The following is a 23,820-nucleotide window of genomic DNA, read 5'->3' as shown; positions in this document are numbered from 1 at the left end:
GCGCAGAACTAACAGAACAGCACTTGAAGACGCACTGCTCAATGAAGCATGTCGTATCTACCTGTCGTTAGTATCTATGTTTGCTGCAGATGACGGAGCTAGCTAGCTAACTGCTAATATGCCATAGTCGCGTTGCTGGCAACCTCACTTGACTGTAGCCCGGGGCACATACACAGGCACACACAAGGGGGCTCCTCGTTCACGGTCCACTCGCCCCTAATGACAGGTAACGTCAGAATTTTAAATTTTATTTGATATAGTTAAACAAGTATTTAAACATAGGTTCAGATGAAAACTTGTTAAAGGTTAGCTCTGGCTCTTAGCGCTTAAGGTTATTGTCAGAACGCAACAAGACAACACATGCCCTGTCTAACAAGCATTTTATGTTGAGGATTTCAATGTTGTTCCCACGTTTAAATGCTATGTCATTAATTTATTAAATTGGACAATATTTTTAATCGGCGGACAGAGCCGGTTGGAATACCTTGTCATTAGCGCTAGCATGTTATCCTGCTTTAGTTTTTCATTAATGAAACATTCCTGTTGCTATTTAACAGATTTCATCTTTGTTCAGTAGGGAAATTAAGGATCTAGAATTCTTTCTGATGGAAAACGTGTGACCTAAGTGTCCTGTTTAAAAGTCGAACAAAGTCAAATTTTAACAGAGTTGCAACACGTTTGCAATGTAGGCAAACAGATGTTAAGGACTAGTCATTGTTTACACAAACGATTGGGCATGTTGCTGAAATCGGGTTAATTCTGTATACGCAATAATATACCAGAATCAACAGCCAGTTTGGGATTAGTCTTGTTTTTCAGAAGAAGTCAGATTCATAAACTTCTTTCGTATTCGGGTCATAGGTTTTGACACTTGCCATATGTCTGAACATGTCAACGTTTGTTCAATTTCCAATACCACATCTGGTTGATTATGTTCGAGTAGTCTCAACCACCTTGAGTAGTGAGCCGATTATACTTGTGATGGATTGCACATTGGTGAACCAAGAATATCCGTTAGAGCTTAGAGGAAGTATACCCCCCACCAGCTGCTTCCTGTAAAATTTCTCTTACTTTTACTTGTATCTTGTTTTCTCACTACACTCTAGAGATACATAATGGATGTTAGTTTTGAAACCCTGATGACTAAAGTGTTGCCTTTCATCTCGTGTATTTCAACAGTCAATGAATGTTTGTGTAATCAAAACCACTGTTATTAACCACAAATATATTTTGTTCCCCACAGATCCAACTTTTGGACAGACAAGTGGTGACTGGGAAAGCTTTGAAAAAAGGGGAAAGGAGAACAATGAAGAATTAGATGCTTCTGTGATCGTGGAAGTCGATAGAAAAGTGCAAGCCCAGTTGTTTTCACCTCATTCGGCAGGGACACACTTTCCTGTTGTTTTCCTCCCATCTGTCTGGCACTTGTTTACAATTTTCCTGCAATCTCATCAATTTGGATGTTTGAACTCAAGGGTCACTTTGAAGGTGACCATCGGTGGCTGTGGCCAGGCCTGAGCTGAAGGACAACTTGCCAGCTATTGCAGATTTTTGTCACTTCATTCAGGTCCCTTTTTGCCACTGTCCATGTTTGTGTAGTCACAAGTATCATGAATGGAGGCTAGCAAACCTGGCAATATCTCTGAGTATGTGCAATATTTTTTTACCTAATGGGCTGTTTGCCATTTTGATTCTATTTGTTTCTCTTTTGGTTGAAGGAACTACGTTTTTTTTCTAGAATCAGTTAAAAATCCTGTCCTGAGAGAGAATGAAGCTGAGGAAACAGGTGACTGTGTGTGGAGGGGCCATCTTCTGTGTGGCTGTTTTTTCACTCTATCTCATGTTGGATCGTGTCCAACATGACCCTGCAAGGCGACAAAATGGTGGAAACTTTCCACGGGTAAGAATAAATGTCAGGTTTCTTGAGTTTTTTTGTTTGATTTGCACTGCATTTCATTTTTTGGCAATTTTAAATATCTATTAGCTTTATTTTTAACACTATATTGGAAATAAATGCGCTGTGACAGCCCAAGCGATAATCCAGATTTTAGTCTTTTGTAATTCCCAATTCAGAAACTAAAACAGTTATTTCGTTGTTGATAAAAGCTGCTCACAAACAATCAAAACTTAGATCATTCAAACACTAATATAACAATAGCAATAGGAATAGTCTCAATGTGTCTGATATCCACTGAAACTGCCAGCTATTGCGATGGGACATTGATGGCCCCCTTTCATTTGCCTGCTTGTTTTTTCTGCCGTGAAGGATAGACATGGGCTAAAACGACAGTAGAGTATTTACTTTATGTTAAACATATTGTCACTGGTTGGCAAAATCTCCCCACCTGACTTTTTCAGAAAATGGAAAGCCAGCTTCAATTTCTAAACATCGTTTTGGTTCATGATACCACTGAGTGGCAGCCGCCTGAGGGCCTCCGCATTTTTAAGCATCATTTACACACTATGTTGTCACTTACCATAGGTGGGAGAGATCAGCACAACAGCTCCTCAAGTTGATGCTCGATTGCTTGTTTAGTATACAAAAAATATTTTATATCTATATATAAGTTTCTTTGTCACTTGTAAAAAAAAAAGATAAAATTCCGTGCGTTTTGAATTAAATCTGTACGTTTTTGTGATTTCAGTATTTTTATTATTGAGTAAATTGCTAATTACTATTCCTATTCATTTTTCATGACAAAATTTCTATTGTTAGTACTTCAATTTTTATTTTATGAGATCTTGGTTTTTTTTATTTTCGAAAACGTGCCCCCCCCCTATGCTTTTTTATGGACTTCTTAATTTATCACATTGAAGAAAGTTTAAATCTCTTATTTGAAACTGTTATTTTTTTCACATGACATAAATCTATGGTGTTTGAACACTTACTGCAATTGACTTAACTCTCTTTCTTCCTATGTGTTAAAATAAATGGGAGTTTTGTTACCTTCATTGTCCCCCAAGACAATGGGTGTGACTTTTGGTGTTATGTACTGACCAGTTGGTCATATCTGATCGTTAGCTAAAATAGATGTGATGCGGAGGATGGGGAAAATGTGAGAGCCAATAAGAAGACAAAAGTTCAACGTAAAGATTCACCAGTATAAAGCAATTTAGTGTAGCTCAAGTGAAACTTATCTGAAGATGTGTCAAAGAAGCCTATTTTTAACAGTTAAACTTAATAAGACCTAGAAGATTTTCTTTGATTTTTGAGTTACCTTTTGATTTTGTATGTGTTATAGAGCCAAATTTCAGTCCTGCAAAACCGGATAGAGCAGCTGGAGCAGCTCTTGGAGGAAAACCACCAAATCATTAGTCACATAAAAGACTCTGTCATGGAGCTTACAGACACAGGAGCAGTGTCTCCCAGTGGCCACCTGCCCTTCAGGACTGCCAATGGCTCCTGGGTCCTTCCGTTTGACGGCCGACCCTCATTCCTGGCTGTCAAGCCCCAGGACTGTCAGTTGGCTGCAGGCAGCCATAGTCAGGCGGACGTTCAGGTTTGCCACTTAAAATTTAGACAATCACGTATAAAGCACGTACACATAACATTTATGTCATAAATGTTTAGTTTGCAGACTAGTAGTGTTTTTTTTCTCTTCTTCTGGCTATTGAATCGATTACCACCATACGTTTTTTTCAGATGTTGGACGTGTACTCGATCCTAAAATTTGACAACCCGGATGGTGGCGTGTGGAAACAGGGTTTTGAAATAACTTATGAAGCTGAAGAGTGGGACAAGGAACCTCTCCAGGTCTTTGTAGTCCCACACTCTCACAACGATCCAGGTAAACACCAAGTGCATGTGAACAAAAACTTTATTAACCTCCTATTACCTGGCGTCCACGTGTGCACATCACATTTTGGTTGTCAAAAACTTTGTTAAATTTTGGACTACAAAGGTCTGGCGTCCACTTATGGGGTGGACATCATTTTTCTCAGAAACTACATTATGTAAAAATATATATATATTTTTTTGTTTTTCCACTCATCAGGTCCCAATTAGTGTAAATATCAAAGAGAAAATAAAAATGCATGCCTTGCAAAAGTCTGGGTTTTAGGAGGTTAACGATATTTTAATTTAATCAAGTATGATTACTAATTTAAAAAGATTCAGTGCCTATCATGAATGGGTAAAAACATACTTGGTAGGATGGTTCTTCATAAGCAAGGATGGGTTGAGGGTTACCAACTTGTAAGTTATTATCTGTTCTTCATGTTGAAAAATTCAGATAATCTGGTAAAACCAGTACTTCTGCGGAATGTCTAAAAACCAAACCAAATACCTGTTTCATTTGAACATTCATTCATCTGCCACTGAATCAAAAAGTAGCTTAATTGTACAAATGATATTGTAGTGTTGGCTCAAAAACACTTCAGAAAAGCCCTGCCCTTAAAGGCATTTGTTGCTGGATCTAGAAAGTTAAACTCTACTGGACAAGTTGTTTTGAGAATTCATTGACCCTGGCCAAAGATTTAAATCACATGATCAGTATGAAGCTGAAAATACAGTACCATGGATGGTGTGTTATTCTGTAAAGTTATAGTCAAATTATATGTTAAGGTTTTGGAACAACATTCTGTTGGTGAATAATTTCATACTAAAATGCGGTGAGTGCTAATCTGGCCCTACGGCAATCCAGATTTGCCCTTCATTAAAATTGTGTAATGCATTCTGAAGTGAAAAATACCACAATAGAGACCTGGAAAATTTGAGAAGTCAATACTTGGAAAGAATAACTGGATTGAACAGGTTTCTCTGCTCCCAAATGTTTTTTGATTGTTATAAGAAAAGGGGTCATATAACCTAGTGATACATTTTACAAATACAATGGAAAGTGTTTAGGTGATGGGATCCGTTAGTATTTTCAGAACTGTTTACGTGGTAGAAACAGAATACCCATTTCTGAATACTAAGAACCACTTTATTTTAGGTTGGGTGAAGACATTTGACAAGTATTTCACAGACCAGACGCAACACATTTTAAACAACATGGTGGTGAAACTGGCAGAGGATCCCCGCAGAAAGTTCATATGGTCTGAGATTTCCTTCTTTTCCAAATGGTGGGAGAGTGTGGATGCACAGAAGCAGGAGGCTACTCGAAAGTGAGTCGCTGATCAATAAAGTGTTGATTTTTTCAATTCTGCCAGCTTAATCCGAAGAGTATCACAGATGTCTGTGCTGCTTTTGGATGGTTATAGTGTTTTTGTTTTATATAGGCTCATACACACTAGCAGATTGTGGTCATTCTTCAAATAGCTATTTATCTGGATGAAGTGTTTCTTGCACGAAAGGGAAGGCTTACACTTACCTTCTTTTTGTAATCCTCTGTCCTACAGATTGATCCTCAATGGACAACTAGAGATTGTTACAGGAGGATGGGTCATGACAGACGAAGCCAATGTTCACTATTTCGCAATGATTGACCAACTTATTGAGGGACATCAATGGCTGGAAAGAAACATAGGTGCATTGATAACAATCCACTTAAATTTAGATGTCCCTTTGTCTGCCTTTTAAACTTTGGCTTAGCTCACGTTTCACAGAATTATTAATTGTTGTAGTCGATCAGTGTTCTGGTATGAAACTTGTGTGGTCATGTCTTACTCTACAAATTACAGGGGCAATACCCAGCAGCGGATGGGCGATAGACCCTTTTGGCCACAGCTCCACTATGGCCTATGTCCTAAAGAGAGCCAATTTAACCAGCATGCTTATCCAGAGGGTCCACTACTCGGTCAAAAAACACTTTGCTGCCACACGCAACCTTGAGTTCATGTGGCGACAGGAATGGGGTGAGTGCAGGACATGTTTCAAGTATGTTTATTACTACAGTGGTGATATTCATCCTTTTTCACCCTGATATTCTTAATTTTTCATCTGGATATTCCATTTTTGTACTTATGTATTCAGTAAAATATATTTAAATAAGGTTACAGGTTAAAGATGAGAAGTTCTCTCATTTTCCTGCTGTTTTTTTTTAACAGTGCTTGCTCATTGTTCTTGTGTGCCAACATGTTATTGATCCTTGGTGATATTTGTTCACCTGTACCACCTTTACAGACACTGGATCCGTTTCAGACATCCTTTGTCACATGATGCCATTCTACAGCTATGATGTCCCTCATACATGTGGACCAGACCCAAAGATCTGCTGCCAGTTTGATTTTAAGAGGCTACCTGGTGGTCGTATCAACTGCCCATGGAAAGTGCCACCCAAGGCTGTAGTGGAGGCAAATGTAGCTGAGAGGTGAGTCATACTGCTGCTAAATTTGAATTTTTAACATGATTGATTAACGGATCAGTAATTAAAGATTGTTTAATAGCATTGTTCACATTTATTCTAGTTTGTGATTTGTCTGTTGCAAAGTCGCTACACTACAGTGCATTCTCACAAATTTATGTTTGGACTATTTATTATATCTAATCAAATGAAAATTATTCTGGCTGACTTGCAGACTGAATAGACTGTTTCAATTTGCTGTGAGTAATGCACATTATCCAAAGTCACACTTGTTCTAAGGACAACTGGTGAAAAGAGAATGAATAAGGAGTAAAATGGCAAATGAATCTAGAATGTACATTGTTGGGCAGCTTTCACCAGCCATAAATAACTTCTGAGTACACATTTCTCTTGCTAATGGTAAACTGTCCACCTATTGTGAACCTGCTAAAGGCATGGATATAGTAATTGATTTGAAAGGTGCTTTTTCAGACTGCACAAGGTCTTTGTTTCAATTTGCTTCCTTCTAATGCAGGGCACAACTCCTCCTTGATCAGTATCGCAAAAAGTCCAAACTTTACCGTAGCAAGGTGCTTCTCATCCCATTGGGAGATGATTTCCGTTATGACAAGGCCTTGGAGTGGGACCAGCAATATATCAATTATCAGAAACTCTTTGACTACATGAATTCTCACCCTGAGATGCATGTCAAGGTGAGAAAGCAATTTAACAACTGACACACCAACTAATCTATTTTTAGTATTTTTTTATGTCTATTTTAAGGCAATCGATAAAAATAGATATGAAAAAAGGTTTGATTCTTATTTGAACTTGGGGGAATAAATATCAAGAAATTATGCATATCCATTTTTTAAACCCTATATCTAGTAAGACTTGAAACTTAGAAAATGAACTTCTTAACTTTGCATTACTGTTCATTGTTTCCACTTGCGAAAATGATTGTTTGAAGATTGACCTCTAATTGACATAAGCACAGAGGTGACTTCTAGAAGCCCTTCACATTAATCGATACCCAAGAATTAACCTAAAGATTAACAAATAAAACACAACTTGTCCAAGTCAATGAAAAGTAATTAGGGAGAATATATTTCACCATACATTTAAATGCAAATAAAACAAAATTTGATAAACTGATTACAATTCTATTAAAAAATGATTATAGATTCCTTTTTAGTTTGAAGTTTTCATGTCTGATTATTTTCCTCCAGGCTCAGTTTGGAACTCTCTCGGGCTACTTCAATGCTTTGTATAAATCATATGGCGTGCCCCAGGGATCCCGACCTCCAGACTTCCCCGTGCTTAGTGGGGATTTCTTTGCTTATGCCGATCGCGAAGACCACTACTGGACTGGCTACTTTACATCACGACCCTTTTACAAGAGTTTGGATCGTGCCATAGAGTCACACCTCAGGTGAGACGGCCTCATCCACTTAGATAGATACCTTAGATAATGTACTTTATAATTTAGGTGTTCAATATTAAAGGGAATGATAACACCTTTTACTATGTTCATCCCAGAAAGAATCTTCAATAAATTATTTTCATTTTATTGATGTGTAATAGTGGAGACATCAGTGTTTGTACACATTTAGCTAATTAATCTTGAGTGACTTTAACTAATCCCAAATGACCCGTCTTTCTTCATTACATACCTAATACCCACATGCACCTGTAATTGAGTCTATCATTGTGTTTAAGTTTGGGTGTAACTGACATCATGGAATGGGTGATGACTCTTATGCGGTCATATTTTGGGACTGTAAGACGCACAAGCAAAATGATACAAAAACTATATCTATCCATATATAAGCCAAAGTTTTTCCCATTGTATTATAAGACATTGAAACCAAAAGACTCGTAACTTTTCAGTGTGCAAAAATGCATATCCTCTTCAAGCCAGAGGGTTCAAATTGGAACTTGAAACTTTGGAATTTGAAAAAGTAGTGCTTCATAATTGTTAATGGTTGAGCAGTACAACAAATCCCCTTCACCCTGCTTCTTGTTGATTTATTCATGTTGCAGGGGAGCCGAGATCCTTTACACATTGGCTCTTGTCAATGCCCGACACATGGGAATGGAAGGGCGTTATCCAGTTTCAGATTACGCCCTGCTTGTTGATGCCAGACGCTCTGTGGGCCTCTTCCAGCATCACGATGGCATTACTGGCACCGCAAAAGAGAATGTTGTCATTGACTATGGAACCAGGTAGAAAAAAAACCCTCTCAATTTTGAGACAATCAAATAATATGTTCGCCTACAAATTGCTCATTGGCAATTATCTTTTAACTGTTTTGTTTTTCTTATTTGTTACTTACTGTTATTTTGGAATTCTTAGGTTTACAACATCTGACAGAGAAGATTTACATTTGTTAAAACCTAGTAGTTAAACCGTAAGCACTACAATCAGGCCTTCGGGAGGCGCACGTCTACTTAAAATCAAACGTGATTGATTTACCTCTATTTTTCCAGTTCACCACCCATAGCTTGGCCTTCCCTCAGATTCATGAATTCCTAAACAATAAATGAGCCAGCCAACCAAGTGTTGTTAGAGGTCGACAATTTGGATTGGATTATGCCTGCAGCAGAATAGCTCACCATCTGCTCCTGACTAGTAAACTATTGTTTTCTACCATAGATTATTGCGCTCACTTATCAACCTGAAGAGAGTGATCATCAATGCTGCTCATTTCCTGGTGATGAAAAATAAAGAGTTTTATCGCTTCTACCAGACAGAGCCTTTTCTAGAGACGGTAAGAAAACAAACAATGTAAGAGTGATAAAAATAAGGTCTATCAGGTTATTGTAGATTTATTTTAACTAAAGATGCTAAATATACATTATGTGAGAGTCTGTGAGTGAAAGATGATATTTGGATGAGTGGTTGTGTTCTCGATAAAGGATTATAACCCCCAACTTGGATAGACTCGCTTCCCTGTGACCGTGAGCAGAATAGGAACATGGCTTTTTGGATAAGTGTGCCATTGTGTATTTGAGTGGGTATTTGATTTGTTTAGGACGACAGGCGTGCTACTCAGGACTCTCTACCTCAGCGCACTTTAATTGAGTTGGGTGCCACAGGACCTAGGTAGGACCAACATGACTACAATGGTGTTTGCCTTTTCCCTCCTTCTACTTTATTTCAAGCGACCTATTGTTTTTTTTCTTTTCCCCCTCGTCGCTATCAGGTATCTGGTCCTATTCAACCCATTTGAGCAAGAGCGGCTTTGTGCGGTGACTGTGTTAGTGAACACCGTCAAGGTGAGAGTGCTCACTGAAGATGGACAGACTGTCCCTGTACAACTGAGCGCTCAGTGGAGCTCGGCGAAACAAATGAGTGCAGAAGTGTTTGAGGTGAGAGATGACTTTGCATAAATTCTACTTCACAGTAATTCATGTACGCTTGGCCTATTTTATTATGGGCTCTGCAGAATCACATCCTTCTTCAGAGCGCTGCCCTTTCCTTGTGAAACATTAAGACAAAAATCGGAATCTAAGGCAAAGGATTGAACAAAATCAGAGATGCCTTTATAATCTACATGAACCAAATGATTTATTTCAATTAGGATCTAACTTTTATACAAAATCATTCATTATCATACAAAATGCTGCAATACCAGGCAATTAAACATTGTTTAGAAGGTCAACTGATGCAACCAGTCTGAGCATCTGGAGAGTCCTCTACAACTTTTCTGTCTATAATGCGTACTGATTTCCTGAAGATTCCAAAGTGTGTGTAATAATGCATAAACGAAACAGCACAAACATCATTTGCAGTTAATGGAGAAAATAGTTGTACTAGGTGAAATATTTTGCCTATACATGCCTATCGGCATGTCAAAGCCTGTTCATAGAGCTTACTCTAAATCTATTAATGTTAGAGCAGGGAGCATCTCTTATACCGATAAGGTTAGAAAGTGTTACACGGAGATGAATTTCTTTTAGTAGTAACCTTTGGAATTGGTGTAGTTGTCGTTAAGGATCTCAAATTATTGCGAAATTGTGCTTAAAAGGGACTGTAAACTTGATTTATAAATAAGTAAAATGTGCGAAAATAAAAATTGCTGTTTACAACCATGTGAAATGAATTTAAATAATGTGCCATTTTATCAGGGTTTTAAAAGGGAGGAAAAAAAGGCGAGTCCTGTTAGCACTATTGTCAAATATACTGTCATTTCTACTACCAGCACGTGCTAGTGTTACGGCCTATGCAGTTTCTAAAACAATTCTTTATCCCTCTTCTGACACCATCTCATTGTTGTTCAAGCAATTTTGTCTTTGAATTAAAATAGAAGAAATTCATTTTTTTTCATATTTTTTTAAAGATACTAACTTTAATATTTCACTCACATGAAAATCAAACTCATCATGAGAATTATTTTGCTCTTATGAGACTCATTCATCTCCTGACATTTTACACATTTTCATACAGTAATTTTGACCAAAACCATGAACCCTTGTTCCCTTAATCGTGTAGAATTGTGCCAACCAGTCATCCTTTGTACTGCCTATTTTTTCCATCTTTGAAGGATGCTGAAATGGTTGATCAGTGTTTTAGATAAAAAGCCTCAATCTACCCTTTAGAAAAACAACATCCTAACGGGGAAAATAACATGTTGGCATAATGTAACACAGCAGGGGTTCTTGTTGCCTGACACAAGAAGAAACGCACATGCTGCATTTTTTAGGTTGGAGAAAGTGGGCTGAAGGGCTTAGAGATAAATTGTGCTGATAAGGGAGGAAGCAGTGATAGAAAAAAATAGAACAACATGGGAAAACAGGACAGAAATGCCCAATGGGGCAGAAATCCAAGATGAGATTTTACCCTTCTTCTGAATTATGCCAATGCATTCTTCGGAAATTAAACATTATTGTAGTTTTTATTTTCAATTTCAGCAGGGTGTTGATCGTTAAAATGTCCTCAATGTTTAACAAATGGCCTGCTTTCCACCGTTTACAGCAGAGTTGTCAAACTGATCAAACACGGGACATGGTAGTCATGGTTTCTTTTAGAGGGCCATTATATCTGCCTATTTGGATTGCCATGATTAATTGACCAATGAATTCCAACCAAAAATCAATTTTCTACTGAATTCACAACTATTTTGATTGCAAACGTTGCCTATGTTTAACATTTTTATTTTAAAAAACGAGCAGTTTTGTTTTTAAACGGACAGTAAATATTCTCAGATTTTTACGAACCTTGATCTTTCTTTAAGCATCAGAGACATTGGATTTAAATGGTATTTTAGTAACAAAGATGAAGTCGATGCTCATGATTAATTTATCAGGCCACTCAATATGAAATGGCAGGCCAGATTCCCCCCCAGGCATGGAATTTGACACCTGTTGTCTACAGCAATGGATATGCAGCTGGGGCTGGGAATGTCAATAATCTATTTTTTCCTTTGCAACCTTCTTCACAGGCTACATTCATGGTGCGTCTACCACCATTAGGTCTCGCGGTCTTCCATCTTTACAACTCTCCAGACTCGCCTTTGACACTGCGCTCAGACAACCTTCTCCGCCTGCCGGGAGGTGCTGTCTCTCCTCATACTTCGGACCCACTTCCTGTTCGATCTCAGCTAGCTGACCCTGAGACGTTCTACATCAGCAGTCAGTTTCTGAGACTGGGCTTCTCTGGCACTACTGGGCTTTTGGAGGTTTGTTTCTGAAACAGAATTGCTCCTCGTTGATCCCAAGCATACTCACTTTGCTCATTGATTCTTAACCTACAGAGTATCAAACACAAAGATTATCAGGAAATAAAGGTCCAGATGCACTTCATGGTATACGGGACTCGTCCTTCTAAAGACAAGAGTGGTGCCTATCTTTTCCTGCCTGATGGACAAGCAATGGTATTTTTCCCTCATTTCCATTCCTAAAATGCTGCTGCTGATGATTCTAATAGCCAGTGTTTTTGCTGCTTTCAGCCCTATGAACAAAAACAGCCACCTGAGGTGCGTGTTGTTGAGGGGCCTCTCTTCTCTGAAGTAGTGGCCTATTACCGACACTTTCAGCAGGCAATTCGCATCCACAACGTTCCCGGTAAGTAAACTCCTGTGGGATCTGTTCAAAAAGAAAATGCAGCTGCTGTCTTCTGTTTGTTGTATGGAACCACAGAGGCTAAAATTAAAATCTCCAAGTGAATTGACAATTTATAACCAAATAAAATTTACATTGATACAGGCTTTCACTTTCTCATTTTCTAGGCGTTGATGGTTTATCTTTGGATATCACTACGACTGTGGATATCAGAGACCAGAATAACAAAGAGCTGGCGTTGCGTCTGGTCACTGACATCCAGAGCGAGGATGTTTTCTACACAGACCTCAATGGATTTCAGGTCAGTCTGGTAATGATTACCATACTCTATCTATCTTCATATGTTGAGAAGCTTGAAACTCCATTTGTAGATGCAGCTGCGTCGCCGCCACCAGAAGCTTCCCTTGCAAGCCAACTTCTACCCAATGCCCAGTCAGGCATACATCCAGGACAGCCATCATAGGCTGACGCTGCACACAGCTCAGTCTCTTGGTGTCACCAGCCTGGAGAGTGGTCTGCATTGAATTTAGTTTCCTTAAATTTTGTCTTTTTTCTTCTTCCTAATTTTAGTTTCTTTGAACCTTCCCATACGAAAAATGCCATCGTACCTAGGTTTTGGATGTGCAGTAAATTGTGTATTCATTTCCTCTAGGTGAGCTTGAAGTAATTTTGGACCGCCGGCTGATGCAGGACGATAATCGTGGGCTGGGTCAGGGCCTCAAAGATAACAAGAGGACAGTTAACCGCTTTCGACTGCTTCTGGAAAGGAGATCAATGGAAAACAAGGTAAGCAAAGTTGATAAAAATGGAAATACAGTCTTCCCTCGATTATCGCAACTTCACTTATTGCCAACACTTCAATTTCTTTATTCTGTTATACATTAATTTTAAAAATTGATTATTTTTTGAAAGTTCATAAAAATTTGAAAATCCACACTGTAACCCATAAGACAAAGCCACTCTTGCTACTAGGACTCAGCACTGAATGGAAAAAAAAGGTAGTTATATTAAGGGTGACCCTACTTCGCGATTTTCGATTATCGCGTCCATGTCTGGTCTACATTAACCACGATATTCGAGGGATTACTGTACACCGGAAATTGAACATCTTTAACAACTCATTTAACACCGTATGGAAAACAGTTTGTGGTTTATCCCACTGAAAAACCTGTTTCTTCCACTCCTCCTTCACCTTCCAGCTTGAACAGAAAACAATTACACTGATTTCATTATAACTCAAATGCACTCTTGAGTCTCATATTTTTAGACTGATACAAAATCAACTTAGCCTTGTTGACCTACAAGAACTGGTAATGCTACCATTAGCGCTGCTCACTTGTTTTCCATTGAGATTACCCCGTTTGAGCTATCTTGAAAACTGATCTTTGTTGTATGAATTGCTCTCAATAGTGCAATTATTTCACTTTTTATAAGGCCACTGCTAATAAAACAGCCTCAAAGCAGTAAGTTACCACCTCTATACATTAATCTAAATCTGATTAACATACATTTTGGCTTTAAAGCAAAAAGTTTAAACCAGAGATTTATTTGACCACAACAAATGTGAAATTGGGAGATTCCAAATCTGTGTAAAAAAAATTTTTTTTTTTTTACATGTACATTGTCTCACAGCTCGGCCTCACAGCTCTGGGGTCCTGGGTTCAAATCCAGGCCACGTCCATCTGTGTGGAGTCAGTATGTTCTCCCCAGGCCTGTGTGGGTTTCCTCTGGGTACTCTGGCTTCCTGCCACATCCCAAAAACGTGCATGCTAGGCTGATTGGACACTCTAACTTGCCCCTAGGTATGGGTTGAGTGTGCAAAGATAAATCTTTGTATTTTTAGAACCACCTGGTTTACGCTCGCTCTGTTATTCTTGGAAAGGAATAACTAAAATTGCTACCCGTTTTATTTTTTGGACAAATCAGAATGAAATTTGGTGGATATATTCTAGGGATACATACACATGGATCCACAGAGCCTAACAAATCACGATTGGTTGTCTTAAGCTCCCAAGTTAGTCAGTACAATACCACATACCCGCTCTTTGGTTGTACTTTTCACGTCTCTGGGCTGTTGTGACGTTTCGGGAGCAAGCTGGGTGATCGTAGTTCATTTTAAACTTGATTATTACTTATATTACCATTACGGTCACTGAGTATGTCAGCTTATGATCTACCTTGGAACCAAAGTCACTACATATATACTTTTATTTTTCAAAAGAATCTCTGTAAGATAGATTCAAATAAAGTTAATGCAGGTTCACTCTTAAACCCTGATTGATCCGTGAACAGATGATTTGATTTTAAGAGGTGCTTTTCTCTGCTACCGCATTGTTTTCCCCCGATGAGCTTAATGAATGGATTCTCATATTTAAAGTGTTTTTGTTATTTTTGTCTATCTCTTCTCTTCTGTTGCCTTCAGCATGCTGGCTTCTTTGCCAAACTCGCCTCCTTATTTCATACTCTTCTCCCCCAAATATTGCATGACAGTTTCGAGGAGGTAATGTAATCATGAGAACAGCACCAGTTTTCGTTCCCATAGCCTGTGCCCTGTAGTTCGTTTTCCTTTCTTATAGATACAAATACCCAATGTTACAAAATTACTCTTTCAAAAAACAAAAAAAAACAGTAAGGTGGACATAGCAGTTTTACTGTGTAGCTGCTTCTGATTGAATAGTGTTTCTGCCTGCCAAAATCCACAATTGAGGAAAGTTTTAGACATATTGCTTACGAACGGTAAAACTGGACTGTACTTGGGACTTAGAAGTAGAAATTACCCAACCCACTGTGTTGATAGTTGTTTGTCATAAGTGAAATATACAAGATCTACTGTTGAGCAATATAAGGACCCTCATTTTCTCTCTCTTCCTCCAGGTGACAGATGTCTCAACGACAAGCTTCCCGTCTGTGCTAAGTCACATGACCAACAGGCTCCTCAATCACGACGTTCTGGCTTTGCCTGTCTTGCCCAAAAGGCGTGGCGTGCCACCTCTGGAAACCTATGCGCCACTCAAGACCACATTCCCCTGTGATGTCCAACTTGTAAACTTGCGGAGCATTCAGAGCCAAGTAAAAAGCCAATTCTTATTTTTAAACCTTGCCAATTTCGATAAACATCTTTGGCATTCATTCATTAGCCTATCCCAGTTAACAATGGTCAGTAGGCGGGTGACACCCTCAATTGATTACCTGCCACTCACAGAGCACAATGAGACAAACAACCAATCACGCTCAAACTCATACCGAAGGTGCACTTCAGAGTGTTCAACCAACCTTTCGCACATGCTTTTGGACGTGGGAGGATACTGGTGTACCTAGAGAAAACCCATGCATGGCCAACGGAATTAAAGTAGTCTGCTTCCCTATACTTGCAGGGAATAGGAACTGTTTTATTTTAGTGCCCTCACCCTTCTTTTGTTAATGGAACATGTATTTTTGTTTGCATCCATAGGACGCCAACTCTCCATCAGAATACACTGCTTTAATTCTTCACCGTTTTGGCCTAGACTGTGCTTTGGATGTTCCAAATTTGGGCTTCAACTGTACCACCAACCAAGGACAGGTGAGAAACCAATTACAGGCAAGGGCAACTTGACTTGAATGTGCACAAACACACAATTGTTTCAGATAATTGCCCCGGACTGTAAGCACACACCAAAGTTGAAAAGATTTCTTTTTAAATGTAGGCCACTCTAGATAACAAGCTGCAGGTTTACACATTATATTATGGGATATTAAAACAAAAGACTTGAAGACTTGTAGCTCATTAGTGTGTTAAAATGCATAAATTAGCTTCCCTGAGTAAGCAGCAGAGTTCAAAGCAGGGGGAAAAAATATATAAATATATATGTGTATATATGTGGGGAAAAAATCCATTTAATTTTGTCAACTCTGTTCACTCAAAAAGCAAGTTTCAATACATTCACTTTAATAGTGCCAATATACTGCATACACTATCTAGTTTGTACAAGTTAAAACTTTATTATTATTATTTTTTTTTTTTTCATGCTGCACCTTTTTGTCTATTTCTGAGCAGATGAATGTTTCCGGCCTGTTCAAGAACCTGGATCTGCAACTACTCCAGCCCACATCTTTGACGTTGATGTATTCAAGCCCACCATTGGCGAACACTTCCACAATCAGCCTGGATCCAATGGAGATCTCCACTTTTAAGCTCAAGTTACGGTAAGAGCCAGCACGATTGAACGGGCTCAGACTCTTCAGACCGAGAATGGACCCTCACCGGCTTTGGACCAGCACGGGGGAATCTCTCCGCGTCGAAGGCGCCACAGAGAACTGGAAATTCTCCACGAGCACAGATGCAGTAGGTTCTGCTGCTGCTTAAGAATGTGTTCTCTCTCGGCTCTCGCCTGGAACTGAACTACTGAATGTAAATATCCCAACGATGTGTTAGGGGGAACAAGAAGAGGGGGTGTGACGTGGTTTCGGGGGATTCCTGAAAAATGTGTGCCTCCCATGGGTGCAATTTAAAAAGCTTTATTTCTTTTATGAACTTTTACTTTTCTATGCGCACACTGATGCTGGCACATTTTGCAATCTTGGTTTCGGTCCACTTTAATGTCATCTTTTGCTTTTATTCAATTTTTGCGGTTCCCACATCGCAGCTGATGTGAATTTACCATGGGCCAACATTTGTGCTAATTCTTGTTTCCTAGTCACCGGTGAGCGGCCATGCGTGTAATCGGGCTCAAACCAACGTTGGACCGTACATGTGTGTGCGTTCGAAGTCTTAGGCCAGCACTAGCCTGCTTGTTTTAACGACAAATTCCCCACGTTGTTGCAGTAAACAACTAGCGTGAGCAGGATAAAGCTGAAGAAGCAATTGGACAGAGGAGAGGTGATATTATTTTGTGATTATTAATATTTTAATGCGACTTGTCCATCAATGGTTTGCTGATAAATACGTTGGGCCTTTAACACGCCAGCAAGCATGGTGTTTGGAAGGTGGTTATGCACTAACGATTTTAAGTACATAGAGAATGAATTCTTTTCTGCAAACTATGTTGAAGAGCATTTTTTTGTAGATTAGCCAAGAGTTATTTGATCACATCATTGCTCAGACAAAAACATCCAATGCTGGCTTAAGACTTCTTTTTTTTTTCTTTTTCTTTCACACTGGTGTTTATGTATGCCTGTATTATGTCAGGGACCTTTCATGAGGCTGTAACTGCATTCCTATTTTTCCATTTAAAACATTTTGCCTGAGAAATCAAGCCAATTTGAGTTCGGTTTTAGGCCCTGTCGCGCTAGTTATTAAAATCATTTATCAAGACCAGCCCTAAAACAAGAATTGCAATGAGCTTAACTCATTGGCTGCCATTCACTGCAATGTATTCCAAATCCTGGTTTACTGGAAGAGTTGACAGTAATCGTTTACTTTAATTTCAATGGATTGGACGTTAACCGGAATCAATTGCAGCCTTCGAGTTAAAATCCTCTTGTGAGTTACTGTTTATGCACATCAGTAACACAGTATAGATTTTCATTTCATGTTTTTTTCCCCCTGTTTATCAAAGCATCATAATGATAATTTCTAGGCACCTTCTGCAGATGGATTTTTTCACTTTACTGCACCGTCTACTGTGATTTCAATTGCCTCAAGTCAAATTTGAGAGGCAGGACTGAGTATCAATGTAAGTGTAGCTGGCTGATGTGGGTACAACTCGGGGCTTCACATGAAACGAAATTGAATCTCCACGGAGCTGCTGAGTTTTCCCCGTGGCTGAGTCTTTACTCAGAATGAAGCTGTGGACACTTTTTTTTATGACTCGGTGCATTACTTAACTGTTAGGTCTGGTCTTTTTTTTTTCTTCCCTAGAGGCCTGTCACATAAACACACTGCGCGGATATCTAATAATTCTTCCCCTAATTTCTATTTTGCTTTTCACTGGCGCATCTTTGAAAATGTCTCTTTTAAAGAGTTGTCAACTACTGTAGCACATTATGTTCAGAGGTAATGAATGGTGGCAGACTATCTTCTTTCTACGTAGGTTCCGTCCCAATGGAGTGAAAATGCAGAGTAACTAAATAAAGAAAATTTGAGTTACTAATCTGTTGACGTACCGTATATTTAGACTCATGCTTTCACAGCATACACCTGCATTGGATGCTATTTCAGGGTCTTGCATTAGTTTTGCACTGTTCTGTTGGAAGGATGACATGAGCATTCACAAGGTCAGTTTTTTGGAGTACTGATGTTTGGGTGGGGACTCTTAGAGGGTTCAGTGCTCTTGAAAGTCACAAAATAGCATATTTTTTCTATATGCATAATTTGTGCTATCAAGTGCCAGTAATTAATTCAGAATTTCAATTGTATGAGGTTATAAATGATGATTTTTTTTTAGCTGCAGTAGGTTTTATAGCCATAAAATAGTTTTTGAGGGTTAGATTGATTCTGACAACTGAAGGTGTTGCTAGGAAATTCACAGACCGCCACTGAATATTAATTATATGTAGTACAGTGTTCCCTCGCTACTTTGCGCTTCTCAGATTTTTTTCAGGATTTTTTTTTTTAAAGATATTAAATTAAAATTATAAAACATCATTTTACAAGATGTGGAAACAATATATCTACATATATAATACTTATATATATGTGTAGATATATACATATATTTATATACTTATATATGTATATACATATATTTATATACTTATATATTAGTATATATATACATATATTTATATACTTACATATGTATATATACATATATTTTTATACTTATATATGGACGTATATAAATATTTATATATATATATATATATATATATATATGTATTTATTTGTGGCTTAAAGGTTTGTTCACCTGACTCCCATGCGAGAAACTGGGGTTCAAATCCCCGTTGGGACACATTTTCACTGAGTTGTTTCTGTGTACTTCTTGTCAAAACACTCAAACGGTTATAAAGGAAACTGTAGTCACTTGGTTGTGCAAAAGTTTGTTCACTGGACTTTGGTCGGGGAGACCTGGGTTCGAATCCCGGCTGGGACACTTTTTCACTTTGTTGTTTCTGTGTACTTCTTGTCAAAACACTCAAATGATTACAAAGAAAAGTGTCGTCACTTGGTTGGCGCAGAGGTTAGTTCACAGGACTCCCGTCTGGGAGACCTGGGTTCGAATCCCGGCTGAGACACTTTTTCACTTTGTTGTTTCTGTGTACTTCTTGTCAAAACAGTCAAATGATTACAAAGAAAAGTGTCGTCACTTGGTTGGCGCAGAGGTTAGTTCACAGGACTCCCGTCTGGGAGACCTGGGTTCGAATCCCGGCTGAGACACTTTTTCACTTAGTTATTTCTGTGGACTTCTTGGAAAGACACTCAAATGATTACATAAAAAAGTGTAGTCACTTGGTTGGCGCCGAGGTTAGTTCACAGGACTCCCACCTGGGAGACCTGGGTTCGCTTCCCGCCGTCGTCCTTTGGTTGATCACTACACCATGTAGGTCAGTAAATGGAATAAGAAGAAAAAAAAAGAAAAATCTTTTTAATTTATATTAAACACTTAGTCATACTTTTCAACAAAAGGTTATATTCCGAACTGCCTTCGGCAGTTCGGAAGACAGTTGAAGGACCTGTCTGTGCGAAAGGCGTTCTCGGGTCGGCCTTCGGCCGACCCTCGACCGCTTGCTTGGTCAGTGAACCGCCGACACCGGGAAGCGAACTCACGTTCTCTCGGTGCAAAGGCGAGTGTGCAACCCACTACACCAACTCGTGCCCCACTTATACATAGGTGTTGAAACGTTTTATCCAAGGAAATGGGGTGAAACACTTAGTCATTTTTTTGACTAAATGTTTCATCCACCACTGAATACTTATACACTTAGACATTAATACTTATTCTTGTAACTGAATAATATTTGGAAAATCTTTGCCTCCACTGGGAATTGAACCCAGGACCACAGGGGTGGTAGACTGATGACTTATCCACTGGGCCACCACCCGGTGAGAGAAAGTGGTAGTACTTATACTTTTACCTCTTTCATTTATCTGAAACACTTAGTCATTTTTTTGACTAAATGTTTCATCCACCACTGAATACTTATTCAGTTAGACACTTAGACATTAATACTTACTCTTTTAACTGAATAATATTTGGAAAATCTTTGCCTGCACTGGGATTTGAACCCAGGACCACAGGGGTGGTAGACTGATGACTTATCCACTGGGCCACCACCCTGTGAGAGAAAGCAGTAGTACTTGTAAATTTATCTCATTCATTTACCTGAATAATATTGGGAAAATCTGTGCAGGTGCTTGGATTTGAACCCAAGACCATAGAAGCAGGAAACTGATGACTTATCCACTGGGCCACCACTCTCCAATATTAGGCAGTAGTATTTGTTGTTTTGTCTCTTTTCACACCCAGATCATACTTAGTCCTTTATTGTACCTTCAAGTCGGAAATGTTAGGTCAAATTACAAAGCAGAGCAAATCAGGATTTGAATCCAGGTCTACAGAGGTGGGAGGCCCATGACTTATTCACTAGGCCACAGGCTCCCCAAAGTAAGCAGTTGTATTTATTGTTTTGGCTGTTACAAATATTGGTATATTTAGGCTTTTTTTTCAAAACACTTTCTTTAAAAAAAAAAAAACACCAAGATTCAAACCCCGGCCTCCCACTTGAAAGTCAGGTGAGTCTGATTTTTTGGGGAAAAAAATAAAAAATAAAATACAAATATTACATTGAGACAACATATTTTACTGTTTTTTTTTGTTATAACATGAATTTCACTCTCTCTTCCCATATTCTATATGGTGTAGTGTATACAGGGGGGTAAAAAAAATAAATAAAAAAATGAAAAATAAATTGTTTTTTTTTAAATTAAATTCAAATTAAGCCTTTTTGAAGGGGAATCCCTACTTCACGGAAATTCACTTATCGCGGGTGGTCCCGGTCCCCATTAACCGCGATGACCGAGGGAACACTGTATACAAATGGAATGTTGGTTTGTAAGGTCTTTGCCTTGTAGAATGATTTTTTTTCTTGGTAATGAAACTTTAATGGACTAGTTACTGCCAATACGATAAAAATCGGTCAAGCAGTCTCTAAGTACAGTCAATTGGTTCTGTCAATTAGAGTCCAGGTCTGCGCTAATGATGTATACCTGTAGGGGGCAGCATTGAGTCAGGTCAAATTCTGTGTCCAACTCCCCCAAAACCTGAATGAGAAGAGCACAGAGCAGAAGTGCGGGGGTAAAATTGTGACTTTCATTTGTCTGATGTGTCAAAAGCTTATTCCTCCTCTCTTCCTGCAATGTGGATTAAAAAAATATTTGCTCTCAAAGCCACCAACTGTCTTTTACGTCCCCCAAAGTAACCAGACGCAGTGATGTATTCCTATGTCGAGATAAAAGAATTTCAAATGGATCTTTCTTTTTATTTTAGACGCCCAAGGCGCACATTTACATTTCTAGCGTAAAACTGAGGCGACAGTTTGTGGTGCGAGTTATCTCTGAAGATGTATTAATGATGAGCCACTACTCCCACCAACTGTGCTGATTAGAGTTGCTGCTTGGAACTAAAAAGGGTGCTGGAAGGCTTACAACAGTGCCGGGCTGTGCATTTCACAACAAGGGCTTCAGTCGTGCTACATCTGAATCAATCACCCTCAATAACTATTTTATGCCTATAAAGCCTCTACTGAAGCTACAGCTGCAACATAAAAATAGCATCAATAATAACCTGGTCGGCCCAGTGGTTAGTTTGCACGTTCTCCCTGAGCCTGTGTGGGTTTTCTCCGGGTACTCTGGTTTTCTCCCACATTCCAAAGACATGCATGGTAGGCTGACTGGACACTCTAAATTACCCTTGGATATGAGTGTGAGCGGGAATAGTTGTTTGTCGCTTTCTGCCCTGCGATTGGCTAATCACCAATTCAGGGTGTCCCCTTCCTCGGAATAAATAGATGTAAATTATTTTCTTTACTCTTATTGAGTAAAATGCAACATAGGATAGAAAGGTCTTTCACAGTACAGTTGAATAATGATTCCAAAGTGTACAAATACTGAAGCAGTTTCCTACATTGATATGAAATACTTAATATAGGCACGGTTTAAGTGACTACCTATATCTTGAGTTTAAGATGAGAAATGCAACGCAATTTAGGGATTATTTAAGATTCTATGGTGGGCCATATTCAATGATATTTTCATAATTTGCAGCAGGCCAAAAAAAAAAAAAAAAAACTGGGCAGTGGGCTACAGGTGGCAAGAATGTTGAATTTCAGCCCATTCCGGATGTGTTGCGGGATTTGTGTTTCATTGTTGTATCCTTATGTGCCTTATGGGTAACTGGTGATCAGTCTAAGGTGTAGTTCGACATCTTTACTCGTTGTGGCTGAAAATGAGTAATGTTTATAAAGTGTGTGTTGTTTTAATAATTCATTTTGACCACTAAACCAGGAAAGCAATTAAGTCTGCACGAAAACATGTAAAAATACAACATTGATAATATTGCAAGATACACTACGACAAGGGTGTTGGTTCGCGGGCTGGGTAACGTCAACTCGATTTTATGTGAGCCAGACCATTTTAGATATAATAGTATGATTTTTTTTTAAAAATAAATGGATTAGAAGAACTGGATTAAAAGCCCCGAATATTCATTATTTTTTTTAGATATAAAACAATGTTTATTTGAGCTTTTTTAAATATATTTTTAGATTTTACAAAATGACTTTTGAACTAAAAACACTGGAAAAAATGATTAAAAACTACAATTATTGATTTAAGATGGAGAAAATCAAGAAATTTAATATACATCTATACTCTTCATCTTAATTTGATCCTAAAACAGAAAGTCGGCACTCATGATTTACTTTCCCGACCCTCTCACAAAATGATGCGGCGGGCCAGATTTGGCCCCCGGGCCGCCACTTTGACACGTGCACTACGACAAGGGTACCCTAAATAGTCAGAACGCCAGCCATTTGTTTACAGATTAAGACGTGGGACAAACTACTGATGACATATTAGTGCCACTTTGGTATAACATTACATGCCACTATACTTAGACCTTGTTTTATTATTCTAGCATTGTAGTTCACTGTTTAAATGTGCACTGGAAGACAGTCCACCAGTGTGTCTGAGTAGGGAGGATGATGTGCATGCTAGGAAAGGACATAGGCCATAAGACAGATATTAAGGCTGTCCAAAGATGCCAGAAGGGCTGGAGCTTTGTGAGAAAGATGAGCCAAGTTCGCAGCCATCGGTGTGCTTGGAGGGCAAATACAATTAGCAGAATAAATGCATGTGTGTGTGTGTAAAAATAAAAGAGAAGAGACAAATTTATCTCAACAAACACCAAATACATTTGATTGCAGTGTGAAAATGACCCTAATGATATCATTTAAGAAAATATCTAATATATATATATATATATATATATATATATATATATATATATATATATATATATATATATATATATATATATATATATATATATATATATATATATATATATATATATCTATATATATATATCTATATATATATATATATATATATATA

General features: G+C 38.5%; 2 protein-coding genes across 3 annotated transcripts in view; one reads left to right on the top strand and one right to left on the bottom strand.

The window, feature by feature from the left end:
• Positions 1-37: 37 nt before the first annotated feature.
• On the top strand, positions 38-18,358 carry man2a2 (mannosidase, alpha, class 2A, member 2). Of its 2 annotated transcripts, XM_077709404.1 has the most exons (25): positions 38-226; positions 1,244-1,646; positions 1,739-1,900; positions 3,243-3,500; positions 3,644-3,788; positions 4,935-5,106; positions 5,341-5,468; positions 5,623-5,796; positions 6,065-6,251; positions 6,760-6,937; positions 7,454-7,656; positions 8,268-8,450; positions 8,881-8,995; positions 9,260-9,330; positions 9,431-9,596; positions 11,669-11,905; positions 11,981-12,100; positions 12,176-12,290; positions 12,455-12,588; positions 12,659-12,800; positions 12,940-13,073; positions 14,710-14,787; positions 15,162-15,356; positions 15,739-15,849; positions 16,324-18,358. In XM_077709404.1, the coding sequence occupies exons 3-25, from the start codon at positions 1,769-1,771 to the stop codon at positions 16,474-16,476; spliced, it is 3,531 nt and encodes a 1,176-aa protein (XP_077565530.1). In that variant the 5' UTR covers positions 38-226; positions 1,244-1,646; positions 1,739-1,768; the 3' UTR covers positions 16,477-18,358. The 2 variants fall into 2 exon arrangements, with proteins under 2 accessions (XP_077565530.1, XP_077565524.1); XM_077709398.1 differs by lacking the exon at positions 14,710-14,787 and having other exon boundaries at positions 40-226.
• A 3,032-nt stretch (positions 18,359-21,390) lies between these two features.
• furinb (furin (paired basic amino acid cleaving enzyme) b) overlaps positions 21,391-23,820 on the bottom strand; it is a 53,280-nt gene continuing 50,850 nt past the window's right edge. Inside the window, exon 17 of the mRNA XM_077710563.1 lies at positions 21,391-21,468. The gene's annotated coding sequence lies outside the window, so the exon portion shown is untranslated. The remainder of the gene's footprint in view (positions 21,469-23,820) is intronic.

The sequence above is a fragment of the Stigmatopora nigra genome, chromosome 2, assembly GCF_051989575.1.
Source record: "Stigmatopora nigra isolate UIUO_SnigA chromosome 2, RoL_Snig_1.1, whole genome shotgun sequence".
Taxonomy (NCBI): domain Eukaryota; kingdom Metazoa; phylum Chordata; class Actinopteri; order Syngnathiformes; family Syngnathidae; genus Stigmatopora; species Stigmatopora nigra.
Note: the sequence above shows the minus strand (reverse complement) of the source record. Positions and strands in the feature narration are given on the sequence as shown.